Source organism: Fistularia commersonii, chromosome 17 (assembly GCF_037954325.1).
Source record: "Fistularia commersonii isolate RoL2024-O1a breed Wild chromosome 17, RoL_Fcom_v1.0, whole genome shotgun sequence".
Taxonomy (NCBI): domain Eukaryota; kingdom Metazoa; phylum Chordata; class Actinopteri; order Syngnathiformes; family Fistulariidae; genus Fistularia; species Fistularia commersonii.
Window position 1 is genome coordinate 11590654 of NC_141300.1, and position 20256 is coordinate 11610909.

The 20256-nt window shown below is 49.8% G+C and overlaps 1 protein-coding gene across 11 annotated transcripts in view; it reads left to right on the forward strand.

Moving 5' to 3' along the window:
• Positions 1-20256, forward strand: part of LOC147225172 (A-kinase anchor protein 13-like) — an 81884-nt gene that overhangs the window by 24557 nt on the left and 37071 nt on the right. For all 11 annotated transcript variants that reach the window (XM_086163925.1, XM_086163926.1, XM_086163932.1 and 8 more), the window contains exons 4-11: positions 1122-1219; positions 1342-1419; positions 1508-1703; positions 2709-2892; positions 6508-6712; positions 8510-9044; positions 10256-12703; positions 17728-17798. In XM_086163925.1, the coding sequence (XP_086020051.1) occupies positions 1122-1219; positions 1342-1419; positions 1508-1703; positions 2709-2892; positions 6508-6712; positions 8510-9044; positions 10256-12703; positions 17728-17798 (3815 nt within the window). The remainder of the gene's footprint in view (positions 1-1121; positions 1220-1341; positions 1420-1507; positions 1704-2708; positions 2893-6507; positions 6713-8509; positions 9045-10255; positions 12704-17727; positions 17799-20256) is intronic.

Consider the following 20256-nt stretch of genomic DNA (forward strand, 5'->3'; position numbering starts at 1 on the left):
GGATGAAAACACTGAGCGGTTTGTGATGTAAAAACGGGGAATGAGTGCGATTACAGAATTTAGATAATTAAATCTGTAATTGCCCTCATAAAAATTATGATAATGTAGGATTTAGTGAGAAATAATTGGCTTAAATGGGAGGAGTGATTGAATCTTGCGGCTTTCGGACTTTTCCGAACGTCTTGATCAAATCAGGATCGTTAAACCAGTTAACTCGTAATTATTGAGTTAAGATGGCCTTACCCTGTTTGTTATCCCGCCGTCCGCCGGCTCCGCCCGGCTCAGGGGTCGCGGTGCCGTTCAAGCGCGCAGGGGCTGTGTTTCCTGAAACACTACTTAAAAAAAAACAACTCAGCTCTGAAACCCGACTCCTCGTCCGTAAACCCCTGGGGTCACGGACGGCGACCTCTGACCCCCCGCACTATTTCAGGACAAACAAAATACAAAATCACGGTTTTGTTATGATTGCACGTGAAGCCTGATTTGATTTGGGCGGAGCCAGAGGGGTCCCCGACCCCTTGGCTGAAGGGGGTCACCCCCACCTTACTACTCGTCCTGACATGCTGGGACCAAATCAGGAGTCCGTCTGGGCGGCAAAGTGTTAATTGACATTTTCTCCTCTCGCCGGCTGCGGTCCCTACCCGGGAAACTGTTTGTGACTTTCTCTCGTTCTCAGCCGGACAGAGGTCCCGGCTCTGAGACGTTTACATTCTTCTCGTCAAACGACCCGGTGAAGATCTGCTGTACGATTATCCCGCCGGGGAAAACAAAATCAAGCTGCCATTTTGATAACAAAGACTAATTTTAATAATTGATCAATTCATTTCTTTGGTTTCTTTCCTAACATATACATATGTGTGAGTTTTCACCACCAATGGCATGCTTCCTTGGAGACACAGACGGATAAAAAAAAAAAAAAAATCAAACTTTTGTCAAACGGCAGCGTGCTGTGTGTAAATTTGACAAATAGGACTGCAATAACAGCTCGCATTTCCGGCAGCCGCCACTAGGGGGTTTCGGTGAGCCTGCAAAATGTGGCTGCAAGATTGGAAAACTTACTGTGTTATGTATGTGTGTGTGTGTGTGTGTGTGTGTGTGTGTGTGTGTGTGCGTGCGTGTAGCCCATAATGTGTGCGAGCAGGTCTCTGTGACACTGTGTTTGGCCCGGCCTGGGGGGCCGGTGGACCCGCACTCCCAGGAGAACTTCTGCTTTGTTCAGGTAACATTCATCACATTATAAATGAAAAACCTCAGCTGGAGATCAGCTGGTTCTTATCACCAAGGAAACCTTACACTCTGTGTGCGTGCGTGCGTGTGTGTGTGTGTGTGTGTGTGTGTCAGGACCTTGCTCTGGATATGGCCCACTTCCTCCTGGACAACACATCTCCGCAAGAAGCCCTACTGCTGGAGGACGAGCAGGTGAGCTTCAGCCCCCCCCCCTCCCCTGATTGATCCGTTGTGACTGTTGTCATAGCAACAAAACCTCTATGTTTGGCCCTTGCTTCAGATCCCGCTGAAAGAGTGCGGGCGTCTGGACCAGAACCTGGCTCTAGCCCTGAAGCACCTCACCCCGCTGCCTCAGAAGACCGCTCCGCTGGAGGCCACGAGACCCACCTCCATCAACGCTCACGCTCCGAAAGACGTGGATGAACACACACCGGCCAACGCAAGGACACACCCCGGGGCAGACGGGAACTGGATCAGTGAGTAATGAATAATCAATTCGGTTTTGTCTATTGAACCTTTGGATGATCAATACACACTTGTACTCCTAAAAAATTAGCTCCTTGTTTGTGAGTACTGTTGAGCCAAAAAGCCATTTTCTTATGAATTATACCTCTAAAATGAAAGTCCAGACAGTGGATTTTAATGAAAGTTGTATTTAGGTTTAAAAAAATGAAGTCTATATCCAGAGGAACCTTGACTTATCAGTGCATTGAATTATGAGTTTTCTGAGATCCGGCCCGTCGCTCTGTGGAGTTTTTGCTTTGTGACTCAAGATCTGAGTTCGGAGCCGCAGTCCGTAAAGTGACGTGTGTGTTATTGGACTCGTCCATGAAGAGATGAAGTTGTTGTCAGTGAGATACGGTGACGGAGAGCATGACCTTGGAGAAGGCGGGACACTTTTAAGGCGATTTGCTGCATTCAAAGCCGGTCAGGGACCGTTTGATGGTTTTAAAAGGAGGAGCAGGATTCACTCCGTCCATGAATGAAGTTTAGCCGTAAAGTGTCGCAGAGTGTGCCAGTTACATTTAGCAACATTGTAGCATGAAGTGTGAAGCCAATAAGTTAAGTGACAAAGGACCAAATGAAAAACTCCCCTAACCTCCTTCACCACTTAAAAAAAACAGTTTATTTCTCTACTCTGAACTTAAAAAGTAATTTTTCTCATTTAAAAACACAAATAAAAAGGGGGGTGCCGGAATGGATTCAGCGTTTCAATTCATTTCTAATGGGGGAAATTGAATTAGATATTCAAACAAACCGATCTTGGTCACGGAACTGATTCAACTCCTAAGTCAAGGTGTCCCACGTAAGAGTCCTCCAGGCCACTAGGTGGCGGCAGAGAGAAACCAGATACCCGCAGACTGTCGTTCGTTGTGTCGGGCCCCGGATAAAGGGCCCATTGTGATTGTCGCAATTCCCCGGTTTCATCACAAGGAGTTCCCCTCCTCCCCATCTCATCATGTGACCTCTCATCTCTGCAGCGAACTCCAGCTGCTCCAGCCTGCTGCACCTTGCGGCGGGTCACGGCCTGACGGCAGTGGCCTCCTTCCTCCTGCAGCAGCCGGGGGGCCGGGAGGCTCTGTGGAGGGCGGACGCCCGGGGTCGGACCCCGGCCCGCCTGGCCGAGGCCAGGGGCCACCACAGGACGCTGGAGCTCCTCACACAGTGAGTCCCTTGCGCCGCCATCCCGCTCCACTCCTCGCGTTTCCTTAATTTCCTCCTAAGGTCTCGTTTCTTTTACTCGTCATATACTCTGGCTTATTTTCGGGGCTATTTTTATTTTCCCCGCTTTGTCTTCGGGGTATTTTTCCAAGTTTTCCGCCGTCCCTCCGCTGACACAACAGCTAACTGTAGCGCCGCGGGACAGTGCAGTGTTTACTTCGACTCCGCTAAGCTTCCCCCTGTTAATGTGCTGCTCATTTCAATTTTGTTGTTGCTTCTAAGCCTATTTTAAGCTGTTACTGTTTTGCGAAAGATCACATTTGTGTGTGTGTGTGTGTGTGTGTGATGATGATGATGTTGCAGCACAGTAGTCTTTAGTGAAAGCAGGGTGGAGGACAGTGAAGGAGGGAGAGTGACATCCCTGAACCACTCCTAACACACACACACACACACATGAGCTTTCATGGATCTTCCGGTGTGTGTGTGTGTGTGTGTGTGTGTTGAAGGTATGCACTGGAGGTGAAGGAGGCAAATACAGAACAAACGCCGTCAGTGTCTATGTGACTGCACCGCACGAAAAGAGCCATTTTTTTGTGTCGCTGTGTAAAAATCACATGTCCCACACAGCCGCCCCCCCAGACAGGGAGGTATTTCAGTTCTTCAATTATGCAAATATCCTGGGTTTTTAGCTCGCATTACATTCAATTCTACCCCATTTTTCACCACGTTTCTTGTCACCGTCAGCTCATTTCCTGGTCTTTTCCATTATTTATTTATTTTTTCTTTCACACTCATCATTTCTAACTGTTTATTTCACATGATTCACAATCTTCTTCTTATTTCGGCTTTTCCCGTCAGGGGTCGCCACAGCGAGTCAACTTTCTCCATCTAACCCTATTCTCTGTATCTTCCTCTCTCACACCAACTAAATTCATATCCTCTCTCACTACGTCCATAAATCTTCTCTTTGGTCTTCCTCCAGACCTCTTGCCTGGCAGCTCCAATTCCAGCATCCAACTACCAATACATTCTCTATCCCTCCTCTGTTCATGACCCAACCATCTCAGTCTGGCTTCTCTGACCTTCTCTCCAAAACATCTAACATGTGCTGTTCCTCTGATAGACTCATTCCTGATCCTATTCATCCTGGTCACTCCCAAAGAGAACCTCAACATCTTCATCTCTGCAACCTCTAGTTCTGCCTGCTGTCTTTTGGTCATTGTAACAGTTTCTAGTCCATACAGCATCGCTGGTCTCACCACTGTCTTGTACACCTTTCCTTTTATTTTGGCCGATAGTCTTCTATCACATAGTACCCCTGACACTTTTCTCCACCCATTCCAACCTGCTTGGACCCGTCTCTTCACCTCTTTTCCGCACTCTCCGTTGCTCTGGACTGTTGACCCTAAGTATCTGAAATCCTCCAGCTTCTTGATCTCCACTCCCTGTAGCCTCACCGTTCCACCTGAGTTCCTCTCATTCACACACATATATTCTATCTTGCTGCGACTAACTTTCATTCCTCTCCTTTCCAGAGCATACCTCCACCTCTCTAGATTTTCCTCTACCTGTTGTCTGCTCTCACTACAGATCACAATGTCATCCGCAAACATCATGGTCCATGGAGATTCCTGTCTAACCTCATCTGTCAGCCTGTCCATCACCATCGCGAACAAGAAGGGGCTCAGAGCTGATTCCTGATGGAGTCCCACCTCCACCTTGAACTTCTCTGTTACCCCTACAGCACACTGTACCAGTGTCTCACAGCTAGCATACATGTCCTGCACCAGTCTAACATACTTCTCTGCCACTCCAGACTTCCTCATACAATACCATCACATGATTCACAATGATTCCTATCGTTTTTTTTTTCAAAATACATTTTAACTCATCACAATATCCAAATGTTATTTTTGGAAATGTCACGGGATAACGCAGCCACTTTCTTCGTTTTAATTATTCATTGTTTTTCATTCAATTCATTTCAATACAGCGTCCATAATTATTTTTAGCACGCCGTGTGTGTGTGGGTGTGTGTGTGTGTGTGAGACTTTCCCGGCACCAGGCCAACATGGAGGCGGCAGGCAGGGCGTGTTGGACCAGGTCGTAGGGAGTGCCACAACTCCACCTTCTCCTCCAAGCCTGAGCTGCAGCTCCGCCCTCCTTTCTCACCGCCGGGGGAAACCTGCTGGCCTTGAGTTGGCGTTTGTGGGCCGCCGTCGCCACGGTTACATTGCAGAAATCCTGCTCTGAGTCTCAGGAGCAGAATGTTAACGTTACGTCGTCACCGGATCGGACAGCTTGTCAGTTCCTGTTGTTACGGCGACACCCCAAAATAACTTTAAGATTCACTGTTGAGGTTTTTTACTGTGGGCACGTGGCCGAGGTCAAAAAGGTGTGTGTGTGTGTGTGTGTGTGTGTGTGTGTGTGTGTGTGTGTGTGTGTGTGTGTGTGTGTGTGTGTGTGTGTGTGTGTGTGTGTGTGTGTGTCATGCTTATTCTTTATTGTTTAGATAAACAAATACATGTGAGTTTCAGCACACACACCTACTTGATTTCACAGAACAACTGATATGACACGTGTGTGTGTGTCTGTGTGTGTGCGCGCTATACGTATTCTTTATGTTTAAACACACAGACGCATGTGTTTCAACACACAAACACACATCCACACACACACACATACTTGGTTAGTTTCAGGTAGCACAAGCCCTTGTGTGTGTTTTAAGACAGAACTACTGATTTGTCACATGTGTGTGTTTGTGTGTGTGTGAGCCAAACTTATTCTTTAAGTTAAACACAAAAATACATGTGACTTTAAGCGCACACAATCACACACACCTACTTGATTAGCTTCAGGCAACGCACGCCCGTGTGTGAGTTTTTAGACAGACCTACTGATTTGGTGTGTGTGTGTGTGTGTGTGTGTGTGTGTGTGACAGGTCAATCTTTTTATTATATCTTATTATTATTCATTAGTTTCAGGCAACACAACCACTTGTATGTAGTTAGACAGAGCTACTTTGTAATATGTGTGTGTGTGTATGTGTGTCTTCCATGCTTATTCTTAATGTTAAAGATACAAACACATGTGCATTTCAGCACACACACACACGTACACAAACATGCACACACACACTCAAACACACCTACTTGGTTGCGTCACTATGAAGATGAACCGGTTAATGGCAGATACTTTCACCTGATAAGACCGTGTGTGTGTGTGTGTGTGTGTGCGCGCCTGGTTGTATGTACACGGAGCGAATGGCCAAGTGTGTGAAAGTGTCCGGACAAACAGCCCCAGCACACGTCCGGCGTCGTGTTTCGGTGCGTGTCTGCGGTTGTGCGACAGCCGCCCACAGCTGAACTGACAGCCACGGCGGTAACAATGGGTGTCAGTGTGATGATTGGCGGCCCAGCTGATCCGAGCTTAGAGCGAAGGGCGGCGGGGGTGGATTTGCGGAGGGCGTGGCCACAAAGTGTGGATGACTGCACAAAGAGTGTGTCACACATGTCGGTTGTGTTCGCCCGGATCCTTTATGCTCGGCCTCGCGAGTTGTTTTCCCCTCTGATATCGGCGCCGCTCCGGAGTAAAAGCTCCGCCGTGTTTCCCCGCCAGGTACCGGGAGACTTCGGGTGTGCGGGAGGACGCCCGGGATCGGCCGCTCGCGCTCCCCGAGGGACGGGTGTTTCGGCACCACCGGCGCCTGGACACCTTCACCCTGACCTCCCCCGGCCGGCGGGGCAGCCAGGAGGCCGGCGGACGTTTGCAGGAGGAGGTGAAGGAGCTGCGGAGGTTAGCCAGGCTGCACGGGGACGCTGAGGTGAGACGCGACATGCTGGTTTGCTCTTCGGATAGAGCTTCCTGGATAAAAAACTAATTTTCATTCACATTTTTAAACCTGCTTAAAAAGCTACGAGGAGCAACTTCTGCTTCTAATATCGCAGCTCCGTTTGTCCTGTTAAACGAAGACAGCGAGCCGACTTTGCTTCAACAACCAGGGGGTCTTTATAAGTAAAGTCATGGCTTGAAATAACTGATAATTAATATTCAATCAACACTTTCCTGAGTGGCGAACGTGTTATATATCTAGATTCAAAGTGTTAATTGTCATATGCACAGTGTGGAAACATGTTTCCCTGTACAATGAAATGGGTACTTTGCATGTCCGCAGTGCCTTTGGATATATATTGACGTGTGAATGAGTGACTGAAAGCTTATATGTCCCGGTACAACATGTGAAAGTGAGGATGAATCGTCGTGCATTTGCATGACGTGTGGATGAAAGGGTGAATGGATCTTATAAATCTGTATGGTGTTTACATTTGTAAATAGTCATATCTATATGACGCCTGAATGAGAGGGTGAACTGTTGTTATAATTCTATATGACATATAAATAAGTGAGTGAAGAATCGCTCGATGAACGTGTGAATACAACGCAAGTCAAATCAATTATGTGAAATCAGGACAGTCCTATGGATCAAACAGGATTATTTGCAGTGTTATATTCAGTAAAATATGACACGCGCTGTTTATTTTCTATTGTATCTTCTTCTTCTACTATGAAAGCAGACAATGGGTTAGATTTTGTGATCCGTCTGCTTTGTGAGCCACATATTTTGTAAACTACCAGAAAAAACGCTGCCGTCAGTAAACTATCCTTAGATACCCGAACGTGCTCGGGAACAACGTGGCAAGACTCCCCGCCGCCATGCGCTCTGGCTCCTCCCGTGTTTGCGGAGTCGCTCCTCCACCCCGGCGCTAAATTCGCAATGGAAGAAGTCGGCGGACAGATCGCCGGCCTCTGCAACGGCGGCGAGGAGTTTTGGATGATGTTTAACCGGTCAGGTCACTCGATTCCGCCCTTAAGAAGAAAAAGGCGATAAGCTTCACTTTGTTGAATCGTATCATTGTTCCTTTTGTAAATACCCGGGCAAGATTGCCGCGGTGACTAAGCGTTGGATATGTCTCACGAAGACCCGTCCGACATCGTCGCCGTGGGAACGGATGTCAACAAACAAACAGTCACGCGGCGGCTTTGAACATGCAAATGCCGTAGCGGCAATCAAACAAAGATCGAGAGAGAAGTGAAGTCAGAATACCTGGAGAACATTTCCAGGTGGGGTTGATGTCTTTCTGCAAAAGGTGGAGGTGGGACGGACACTGAGGATCAGACAGGAGGCGGGCGAGATGTGGAGGCTCCTCTCCGGGAGTGGCGAGGACGGACAGGATCGGGGACGAGTCCACCAGAGGGACAACTTAGATGTTCTGGAGATAAATGTCTGACTGAGAATGCTGAGGTTGGAGGAGCCCTAGAGGAAGACCAGCGAGGAGATGCAAGGATGGAGGGAAAGAGTACAAGAAGCTGGTCTGGGAAAAGAGGAGTGGGTTTGATGAGGCAGATGATTGGCCATGGCGACCACAGAAAGGAGCAGCCCAAAGGAGAAGAAGACTCTTTTTACAACCTCAAGTCTACATCTTGACATCCAACTTTTAGCTCATTTCTTGCTTGTTTTCCATGAGTGTTGTTGATTTGCAGGCGTTTCCTTGGGAACCTAGGAAGTGTTCTTGGATCCAGTTTTCTTCACCATCATGGAAATTTGTCCTCCTCTTCCCAGGGAACGTCTGATTCGTTGGGAACCTTCGCCCCAGGCTGCACGCCGTCTTCCCCCAGCCACCTCACCTGCCCGCAGCTTAGCGGCGATGCCGCTGCCGTGACTACAGACGGGCTCGGGGAGGGCGAGGACGCAGGCCACGTCGCCCTCTCGGCCTGCGGCGATCTAACTCTGCAGCAGAAGAGCCAGAAGGTTCCCCCCGCCGCTCGGAACAGGAAAAACAAAAAGAGAACTCCAAAAAGGCTGAAACACGCCCCGCAGGCTGGTGGAGAAACCGCAACGCTGTCGCCCGTTGAGCTGGCTGAGATAAACACTCCCCGCTCGCTCGAGCAGACTCCGTTACCCATAAGCCCCGAGTCCGGACCGGGCGGCGCTTATGCCGAAAGGAAGGCCGTTGCCCCGGCGACAACCGTCATCGCAGCAAAACAGGAAGAAGAGAGAAGGGAAGCCGAGCCGCTGATATCCGACCCGGTGGCAGAGGCGACACGGACAGGAGAAGCTGCAGAACTCTCAGCTTTCAACTTCGATCCAGAGAAAGGTAAGTGTTCCTGCAACTGAACCAAAGGGCTGCTGTTTCCCAAACCGAGGTTTTAATCGCCTTCTAGTGACGAGACGAGAGAAAAAACTCGGAGGAAACTGGAAACCGCTAGCACTGGATAAAGGCGCAACTTCTTAGTTTCTGTCAACCCTGAACTAATATCGTCACTTTCTTAAAATGATGTGAGTAGGTGTTTCCTGAAAAAATAGGAAAAACATGACCGGCATGATAAAGCGACAATATCCAATCGGTCCCGATTGATTGATAATGTAGAGCTGGCCGACTAGAAACATGTTTATTATAGTTTGTTCCCTTTTGTTGTCGAACGAGACACCGAACCCCTGACTGTCTCCTAGCACTGGTGGACGGCAACCTACTGCTCGTGGTTCATCCATGATGGGTTAACTGCAGAGAACGAATTTCCCCAAAGGGATTAATAAAGGATACATTATTATCCTTAAACAATAATTTATCAGTGTAGCTGCGCTTTTTGATGGTCACCTTGGTGCCACACCGAAATGTGACAGAACGGAGAAAGTTGTCATTTGACTTTTGACCCCAAAAGATCTCAAGGCAGCATCTTCGCTACGTTACCGTCCTGTGGAGAAAGTCCTCATGACGTCCCGCAGCAGTATTCTGTCAGGGATTTGCGAATACTTTCCCCGAAGTGTCCTGTCCTTTTTTTATACCTTCGGACGGGAACGGGCATGAACTCGTCCCCACCCGGGTCTTGTTGTCATCGACTTGGCCGTCAGTCCAGAGTAATAATAGCATACCCTCCTGTGGTACCGGCTCAAATCTGGCGGTGCAAATAGAGGCGGGGGGTTTGAACAAACCAGAGGAGAAAACAATCATTGCGATCAGTCCCATTATTGTATGAACTGTCACCACAAACTCTTTCAGAAAAAATGGAGTTGATTTGGATCCCTTGTCGCTGTCTTGCTCTTCGCCTCAGAGATCCATAAACGTTAAAGTCGAAGTCGTGGCGGAGACCCGTTTGCCTTGGATTCATTGACCCCCTTAAATGTTGCGTTTAACTCAAGAAGCTGTGTTTTACCTAAGAGTGTGTCGCCCGGGATGATTGAACTGTCTGATTCACGGTTTGCTTCTGTTTGTATTCCTTGTCAAAGAAGAGTTCAAAAGTATTGTTTTCCAGGGGACTTTTCTTGGTGGGAACCTTCATGTGCTCAATCTATTCTCTGTCCCCTCAGTAAACATGGGTCAGGAACAATCCCTGAATGCCCAGGAAGAGGCCGAGAGACAGCCGGACTCCGCCGGTCCTCCTGGTGCCAGGCCCTCAGACGCTGACAGACACCCCAGCAGGGCGCGATATTGGGACGGAGGCCAGACTGGCAGCGGAGGGGAATGGTTCGGGCCAGAAATGGCAGCGAACACGATACGGCATCTCGACGATTTGACGCCGGGGGAAGCGACGTCCCTCACCGTTTGGTACGGGGATGACGCGGCGGTTCGGAAAAACACGGAGCGACCGGGATCGGCTGAGCGGAAAGTCAGAGACTTCGGTCCCCCCGACTCCCCCGGTCTCGACCGTCCACAGCTGTTAGACCAGGGTCTTAGTCGGCCACATGCTGCTGGATCGCAGCCAGCGCTGTCACATGGACCAGGGGCACAAAGACAGGAAGCATGCCGATCTCAGCTAGAGGAGGAGGAGGAAGTCGGGGCAAGTCGCGAGGAGGGAGGCGGAGAGGAGACGCGCAGCAGAAAGAGTTCTGAGGCGGCCGAGGAGGAAAAACCAGAGATTGGAGACAAAGGGGAGAAGGGCAAGAAGAAGAAGCGGAAGAAGAGGGGGAAGAGAGGAGGCGTCGAAGCCAAGCTCAGCTCCGGCTCCAGCATCGAGTCCCCGGGTCTGGTCGAGGGACAGGCGGACCCGCTCGGCGAGTCACAAGACGGGGACGGCGCGGGAATAGCCGCCGTCCCGTGTCCGGCGACATCCGAGCTAATCCTGTGCGAGAAAGTCGACGAGGACGCCATGCATCTGCCCAGCCAGGCGGAAGGCGAGAGCGAGGACTGCGGCGCTAATCCGGACTCCGCTTACACAAACCCGGGATTCGGTCAGGCAGACGCCGTACGAACTGGACTGACCGAAGCCGTCGCTCCTCAGATATCCCATCAACCGGATGATCCGGGCTGGGATTCCGGCATCGCCGCCTCCGAGCCGGCCGAAGGGGACGTCGTCGGAGAGACGGAACTTGTGGAAACTGTACAACCGCCGGTGACGGATTTATTTAACCCCGGGCTCTTCAGTCCGACTCAGCAGACCCTGGATAATGCGCAGCTAAGTGATTCTACGGGTGAGGATTCGACAATTTTGACGGAATCCGACTGTCCGACAGAACTTCCCGTCAAACATCCAGATCCCGCAGTTCTCACAGAGGACTCGTTTCTGGAGGAATTTCCTGAGCAGCATGTTCGACCTTCGACCTCCGATAAACAACCCGTGGATCCCGAGGGAAACACCTCGGAGTGTCCGGACTGTCCGGCAGACTCCGAGGCGCAGGGGGACCTCGGCGGAGCTCGGAGTCGGTCATTTGAAGGTACAGCTGACATTTCGCCGTCTCAGATGCGCGGAGGAAGCGGCGAGGCAATGGCAAGGGAATATTTAGAGCATTGTCTCGGATCTGAGGTGGTGACGGATCCGCCGCACAAGGAGGAAATGCTAAACGAGTCGTGGGCGGCTGGAAAGGAAGCAGAAAGAAGCCGGCAGCCGTCGCTTTTACGTTTGGAGGACAAAGTCGAGGCAGAGCGAGAAGAAGAGCAAAAGTACAACCAGGACTTAGCGGCCACGGCCGTAGCCATTGTAACCGTAGCTATAGCGTCAGCCCTAGCTAGCATTGAAATCAGACAACGGCGAGCACAACATCAGGAGCCGGTCGATCCCCCATTAGCGCCGGAAATCAGCAAAGCCCCAGGCGCATTAAAGGAGCTGCCGGGGGATTCTTTCAACGCCGTCCGGCTGGTGAACACAGATAACTCAGCCGCGCACAATGAGTCACACGCGACTCACGCGGCCGAGGCTTCACACACTCAGCCCGGTGCCGAGGACCCGCCGCAATTAGAGGAAGAGGCGGCGGCCATGTCTGAGGAGCCTCTCGTCGGAGGCGACGACTTAGAGGACTTGGATCCTCCGCCTCTCGTCAAATCACTGCGACTTGACGCGCAAAGTAACCCCGAAGAGGAAGGCGACGCCTCGCCGGATGCTCGTACGAAAGCTAACCAGCTGGTTATCACGGAGGCGGGTGTCCAACTCCCGTGTACAATTTTAGACACGGGACAAGGAGCGGAGGCTGCTGACCTTTCCGGCACGGCCCTACGAGACGCACCTGCGCTCAGTGAAGACGCGCAAACGGGGCGCAGATCACCTTCCAAAGTGGATGACGGGGTCGATATTCACCTGCACGACGACCCCAGCGGTCCGCAGGGCGCTTTAGATAAGTCGGAGCGTTCCGATGAACTCCCCGCCACCTCCCTACTCCAGGCAGCGGCGTCACCGAGCTGCGCGCTTCAGCAGGCTACGCACCGAGAGGCCGGCGTGTTCAAGGACCTCGACGAGGCCCTCGGTTCTTTGGATGCCGTTGATGGACGAGGAGAGGAGAACGAGAGGAAGATGATGAATGATCTGGAGAAAGAAGAGGAAGAAGGTAAATACACTTTATTTTATTTTATTTTATTTGGTTGGGACGGTGCATGTAAACTCACCACTCTGGATTGTAGCCATGGGCTAATTTGCATCTGTTGTCCCGCAGTTGCGCTCACAAACACACTCTCATTCACCCTATTGTACATGTTTTTCTGTATGATATCGCTGTAGAAAATGCAAATTGGTGACTAATTCGAGAGTGGCGCAGCGGTTAGCGACAGTCAGAAGGTATCTGTGTGGAGTATCCACGTTCCTCCCACTGGAGGTTAATGGGACACCATAAATGTGTGAATAAAAGTGAACGGTTGGATGTCACTATATGACATAGTATGAATGGCCGGTCTAGACGGCTCCCGTCACGTATGCTTTTGCTATCAGCAGTTTTTATGTGTTCACCTTGACATTTCTCTTCCCGCTTGAGAATCAGTGCCGCCTCAAAGACCCAGAAACATGTTGAATGTGGAAAAAAAACCAAGTGTCCTCTTTGGTGGAAGGAAGTAGCTGGAAGTCTGTGGTTTGGTCTGAGCAGTTTTTCAGGAAACTATGAGGATCATAAAAGCCCCTCAGAAATCTCCCATCATTACGACCGTATTCTTCTGATAGGAAGGCCCAGTTCTCGTAATAATGCGACTTATTTTCCCGCAATATGTGTTTTTATTCCCGAACTCTATTCCGGAAAGCGTATTATTCTTCGATTGAATTCTAGTTGTACTGCTTTTAATCGTCCGATAAGTTTTGCCCGACAGCAGCTTCCTGCTGTCAATTGTCATTTTATTTTCTTTTTTTTTTTTTAATTATTTTTAACTCTCATTTCGGCACAAAGGCGGGACGAGTCTTGGCTCTCCTGAATCCATGCGGCGTCCCGACACTAACATTAGGTCTTTGTTAATTGTCCCGCGTCTGACATTCAGCGGCCTTTTCTCTCCCCCCGACCGGGCTGGACGGCGGGTTTGTTTTCGGAGTGAATGGGAGGAAGCTGCAGTGACAGGAGAGGCACTCCTGTGTGTGTGTGTGTGTGTGTGTGTGTGTGTGTGTGTGTGCATAGATCCTGCCCCAGTGTTTGTTTAGTACAAAGTATCCAGGCAACTTGGTGACGTCATCAATACTTTGCGGAGGACAGTGAAACTGAATGTCTGCTGAGAAATGATGGTGGTGTGTGTGCATATTTGCACAGGCGCGTGTGTGTGTGTGTGTGTGTGTGTATTTATACATACTCATCTATTTATAGATTTTTTGAATGATTGCATGTAATAAGCCGGAATCACATGTAGGGTTTTTCCTCCTGGGAGATAAAAATGTGTCTGACTTGGGTAGCAAGTCAGGAATATAGGGTACATTATAGGGTTGTCTGCCTGTATAATGTGTGAATTTCTTTACGTACATAAGGAGTGAATAGTTATAAGTCTTTATATGATGTGAATGGTTGTATTTCTGTATGTTACATGAGGGAGTGAATTGTTTTCTGGACCAGTGAATGTACAAGGTCCCCCCTTCCAGATTATCTGTTCCCTCTGCAGTCGTTCACAGTTTGGAGCTGTTTTGAAGAACCTTTCAGTATGAACTTTTTTCCGTACTCACGAGTAAGTGAAGCTCTGAGTGAGAGCGGCCTCTGAGCCCGAGGGACTCGCCGAAGGAGGCCGGACGGGCGCTTTGAGAGCCGCTACCTGTGAAATGAGCCGTTTAACTTCCCCGGATTTCACGCCTTTGGTCCGGTTACTCTTTGAAAGTGTCGAGGAGCTGCCAGGATCGCTTACTCAGCCTCCGGTCCAACAGTTCAGTGGAGGAAGTCTCATGTTCTCGCACCGAGCCCGGAAGTGCACACGTTGTTTTGCGTTATTCCACTGAATCAAGGTTTGGGGTTTTTTGGGGGGGACGGACTGTTCAGACTTCATATTCACTTTTCTCGATTTTTTTTTTTTTTTTTTTTTTTTTCTCAAAACATTATTAAAGTGCTATTTCAGGCACCGGTAATCTCCTGTCCTCACCCAGTATTGTTGTGTCCCTCACGAGGGGGACGGTTGGGAGCCGGTGGCAGCGGCCCCGCCAGCACGCCGTTTCCTGCTAGCGTTTTATTAAACAAAGTGTTTCTGCCGTTGTTCCCCCCTGTTGTCAACAGGTACATTATGCAATCCTCCACACCTGGATGCTTATCATCGATAGCATCTTTATGATACGCTATTACTGCGTTTACATGTAAACGCAGGCTTAAATTGGATATTGTGGTTTAAAAAGCGCTAACATCCATTTTCTGTGTCCTTGGCGAGGCCTTCTCAACCTGTCAGAAAAGAGCAAAACAAAAGCACGACGTTGTGCGAACGCGCCGTTTTTCTTCGGGCTCGAAATAATCGGAACGAATCTGGCAAGTAGATCGAGTTGTATTCGGTGGCCTGAGGAGATCTGGAAGAGCTGTCCTCCTCCCGTATGCAACGGTGAAAAGAAGCGCCATCCTGTTTCGATGCTAATGATGTATTTACTCAGAGTAACCCAGATGCACGATGTGGTATTTCGAGTTGTCTCGACTGTTACGTCCAATATTGTGTCCTATCACTTTATGTGTTGACCAAAACACCAGTCCTGGAGGTGGGAAGAGCCTCGGTGAATATCCTGACTTCACCCAGTATTGTTGTGCCCCCACCGGGGAACCATCAGGACTCCTTGGCAGCCGTCCCTTCAGCACGCCACTTCCTGATAGTTTTAATAACAAAGGGTTTTGTGCCAGCCTGGTGCTGCTGATTACTCCCTCCGCCCTTTGCCATCTGCAACCATGTTTGCTTTCTTAAAAAAGTACATTATATAATCCCCCGCTCCTGCACCTGAATGCGCGCTGCCTTGAAAAACGTCACCCATGTCTTGGGCTCGCGTCCCTATTAAGACATCTCCGTGGGATCGGTTTATTCCGAGACCAATAACCATATCGCTCTCGGACCCGTCACGCCGTTGTGATCCGGCCACCAGGAAATTTCCTGGATGTTCAGACGAGCTGTTTTTAAATATTTACGTGATTCGCCATGGCTGTTATTTTTTCTTTTTTATTCACTCTCCTCTCAGACATGCTGGTCATGCTGGTTCGTTCGAAATCGCAAATTTGTCACATATCTGTGGCAAAGCAGTCGCCACGGGAATCACATATGCAGGCGGAGAAGTCACGTTTTTTGAAAAACTCCGCTCTGGTTGTGCTTCCTGTTTACTCCTGCCTCCGGTTCCGCCGCCGTTGGTCCACAACGGCCTCGAAAGGGTCTAAAACACCTTGAATTCGTGCCTCTGAAGTGCCGAAAGAAATTACTGCCCATTATGTCATGCCAGCGTGAGGAGCTTCTGCTTGTGCCCGACGGATCTCGAGGATCATCCGCCAGAGTAGCTCCCAGTTCCATGTGGCAGTGCTGCCTTCCAGAAGTTTCCAGCCTAGAAGGCTGTGGGGGCAGGGAGAAGCTTTTCCATTTCAACCCCTAATTATTATAACCTGAAATTTTCTGAGTCATCGGAGCCCGTTGACTCACCGCGAGCGGAGACCTCAACAACGAACACTTTGAATGAAGTACAGCTTCCCCTCTCCGCCGTTTTCGCTTCTCCACCGTCAACTCGGAACCACCACGGGCATCCAAGTGACCGGAAATCATCCGCTATCTCTGACGGGAGGATGGCAGCGTGTCTTGGCCGGCACGGGATGTTCGCAGAAACAACGACTTATGAAGTATAAGTTTGCACCATACTTGTATGCTCAATCTGTGTGCCGTACCTTATGATTCGCAGCAAGAGGCACCGAAATACTTGACAGCGTGTCTTGGCCGGCACAGGGTGTTCGCAGAAACAACGACTTATGAATTACAAGTTTGCACCATACTTGTATGCCCAATCTGTGTTGCGTACCTTATGATTTGCAGCAAGAGGCACCGAAATACATGCGTCCGTTATTTCGGATAGTCCCTGCTCTGCTGCTCATCAACTGGCAGAGTTCCCTTAACTTGTACTCCTTATCCCGTAAGAGGAACTCAGCCTAACCCACAGTGGATGTCCTTTGGACTGCTGAAGTTGCGCCATGCAGGAATCACCGCCTAGGGTTTTATTTTTGCAATCCGCTCGATGCCGGACTTCCTCCTTTTCTCGCATCTCTTAACGGGAGGCAGAACAGGGGTTCCCAATTCCATGTAAGGGTCTCAATCCCAAGATTTCAGTTGAATCACTAAAGCGGTACACAAAGGGATGCTATCGGTTACTACCATAGTGCCATAGAATGTTGGCGTATATGTGTTCATTCAAAAGATGAGTGTGCCAGATGGCCGATCAGGGATTGGTTACAAGATGTGAGGTCTGTCAGTAGTTCCCCAGTCACCAGTTCTTCCAGGGGAGATGTTTTCCAGCGAATGCATTCCAGTTGTAGTTCATCTGCAGGCGATTGGCTGCAAAACAATTGATTCTGTGGGGTTAAAAGTCCTCAGTGTCACGGGGGCGGGCAAGAGGGGGCAAACCATTCATATGTCTACATAGTTCAACAGCAGTATTGTGTTTGTTTTGGGGTTTGGCTCGAAAGGCAACGTTGGCCAAAAATGGCAAAGCGTGAGTATCCTGGTGCTTCCATGTTGGTGATGAATACAAGGAGCAGGACTGATGGTCAGAGACCTGGTTTCCCCCCTGTGGATGGCAGAGGCTAATAAATATGTATTGATTAATGGCGGTTAAAGGGAAACTGAGCTTTTACGTAATATTTTCACATAATTTCTTGCAGATGTTTTGGGTTTTCGTGCTCTTTTGCAATCCTGCCGTTTTCCGGCGGTTTTGAAAACAACCCAGGGAATTAGCTTTGGATACGGAGCGCAGTTTGATAACAGTCTGGTAGGGACCCCGACCCCTAAACTCTTGGCACACTTGGACTAAAATTTGTCTCATTTCGAATCTCCCGATGGTACAACGAGATGTTTCCGTTGCTTCGCAGTTGAATACGTTGAACGAACCGTCGCCGGTGTTTGCACCGTCTCCTCTGTGTGTGTCGACCAGCATCATTAACCATAAGCCTGTTGTCGCCCACAGAGCCAGAAAGCGCGACCGTCCCGTCGGCGGAGTCTCCGACGAGGAGCGACTCGGACACACGACCCTTGCAGGTGAGTGAAGAGCACAGTGCTTCCGGTGTGGAATACAAACACTGCACAATAGCGGGAGTATTTTTCACTTATTTATTTATGTACTGAAATGGAAATGGTCTCACCTGATAGAAACCTGGCGGTTTCAATGCGCTTTGCACCCTGTAGCATCCACACACACACTCGGACTTTAACACACACTCGGAGGGATTGGAGGGATGCCCGCTCTACCAGCTATCATAGATGTAGATAAGGATGTGTTGCACTGCTGTGTGTGTGTGTGTGTGTGTCTGTGCATTTTAGGAGGAAGGGTCTTTGCAGGGTTCCATAGGAACTCATGTGATGTAGGTGCTTGGTGATTGGTGGAGCTCATTAGCGACGCCCATTATCAGATGCTTCTTGGACTGCAGAGCGTCATTTTTAAAAACTATCCCAGCCGCAGCAAAGAGGTCCAGGCTCTTCTGGCTTGCTGCTCCACAGAGCAGCATCAACAAACTCTGCAGTTAGCGGACAGGGTTTTTCACACGGCGAAGCAGTGCAGGGAGAAGATAAAAATACTCCTGAACCCACTGTTATTAATCCATGAACGCCACGGCAGCTTCCACCTCCAAGGCGCAGACCGCGTCACACCGTTCCCTACCTGGTCCTCCTCCCCGGAGGAGTCTACTTCCTGGAACCAAAGTCGGGCCGGATCGTTCTTAGAACTTTACAGTTCCATGGCAGAAGATGTCCAAGTCTCCGTCCGCACCTTTTGTCAAAGACAGAGCGAGAAGCTTTTAGAGCAGGTTTTCTCTTCAGCAGCGTTCGATGCGCTTCCATTGTAAATGTGAATTACAACGTGTTGACAGAGCGGAGCCTCCCGTCGGATCAGTCCGTTTGGGTCGAGGTTATTTTTGTTTCAGTGTCTCCAAGCAGCGCTTTCAAGTCTGATGTATGATTTTCCCTTCAAAGTGCTGACTGTCAACCATCACACCAGGCTGATCGCCCTCCTCATTTGTGTTTTTTGGAAAAAAAGGATCTTTTTCTTTCTTGCTTCCTTTTTTTTTTTCCTGCCACGATTAGAATATCGCTTGCCGGAGAAAAACCTGTGGAAATGGGCTGGAAGATAAGAGCAAATTTCCACCGATAAGAGTCCAGATAAGAGCGGCAGCCGAGTTCCAGGCTCACGGATCCCATGACCGGTGATTACGAGTGCGCTTTGGTTCTGCCTGCATCGCTCCGGGCCTTTCAAGGTCACAGATCCAGCCCTATCGCCGCTTTCCCAAAGTCCCTGTGACGCAGTCGCGGCCTCTACGGACCCGCAGGGGTCACCTGGAGGCCGGGGGGGGGGGGGGGGGGGAGAAGGGTTACCTCACCGCGTCTTGTTTTGAGTGCCGTGATGTAATGTCAGAGACCGCAAAGGGAGGAAGGAAGAGGGAGGTAAAAATAAAGTGGAAAATGCAGCCGAAGCAGCGAAAGAGAACAGCGTCAAAGATTAGGCGCCATCGGCCTCGAGCAGAAACCAAATCGTGTTTATCCAACGGTGTTTACGGTAAGGAGATGCTGTCAAACACTGTGTTCGGTGTGTGTGTGTGTGTATGTGTGTGTGTTTGTGCGTGTGCGTGTGTTACGGTTGACTCAGCTGAGACCGGCAGTCACACGATAAGAACTCGGTATAAATAGCCGCGGCACCTGGAGGTAGAGCTGCGCAGGATGGTTAGCGTCAACAGCTAATGCGCAATTGAAACTTCACCTTTCGAAACACGTGTTAAAGTGGTCCGCTTCCTTTTTTTTTATCTGTTTGCCAGATCTGTGTATGTGTGTGTGTGTGTGTGTGTGTGTGTTTGTTGAGCGCACAGCTGCTCTGAAAGTCACGTTCTGTCAAACTTCCTCTTCTGGGTGTCAGAGCTGATCGGTTAAGAGAAAGGCATGAATGAGTGAACATGAGAAATGGTGGGACTGAAGAACAAACTCCCGTTGTCTTCTCCGTCTCACATTTCCTCGTGTGTGTGTGTGTGCGCGCGTGTGTGTGTGCGCGCGCGTGTATGTGTGTGTGTGTGAGATTGAGGCGAGTGGCCACAACGCGTCCGTCCTCTGCCGCCTCGCCGTGGCCGCAGCAGGTATAACGATTTCCAGATGCCGGCCCTGTCGTGTCACAGCTGGACGGTGTTCAGCCGTCGCCGTGGTTACTGCTGTGTTTGTGCCGCCGCCGATTGTTTCCATTCACCAGCCGCGAGTTACTGCTCTGTTCCACTTAGCAGGGATGGCTTTTCAGCAGCCTTTACACACACAGACACACACACACACACACACACACACACACACACTTTTTGCACTGGACGAAACGGAGCAGGACTCGTATGCCCGTCTGCATTCTGAACTTTTCAAAACACAGCAGAAGCTTGGTGTTCTGTTCCAAACCTCTCCCTTCGACGTCCATTTGATTGCCAACCTCCCGCCCACGAGCGGACCTCTTCCTCCAGTAGATCATAAATCCGAT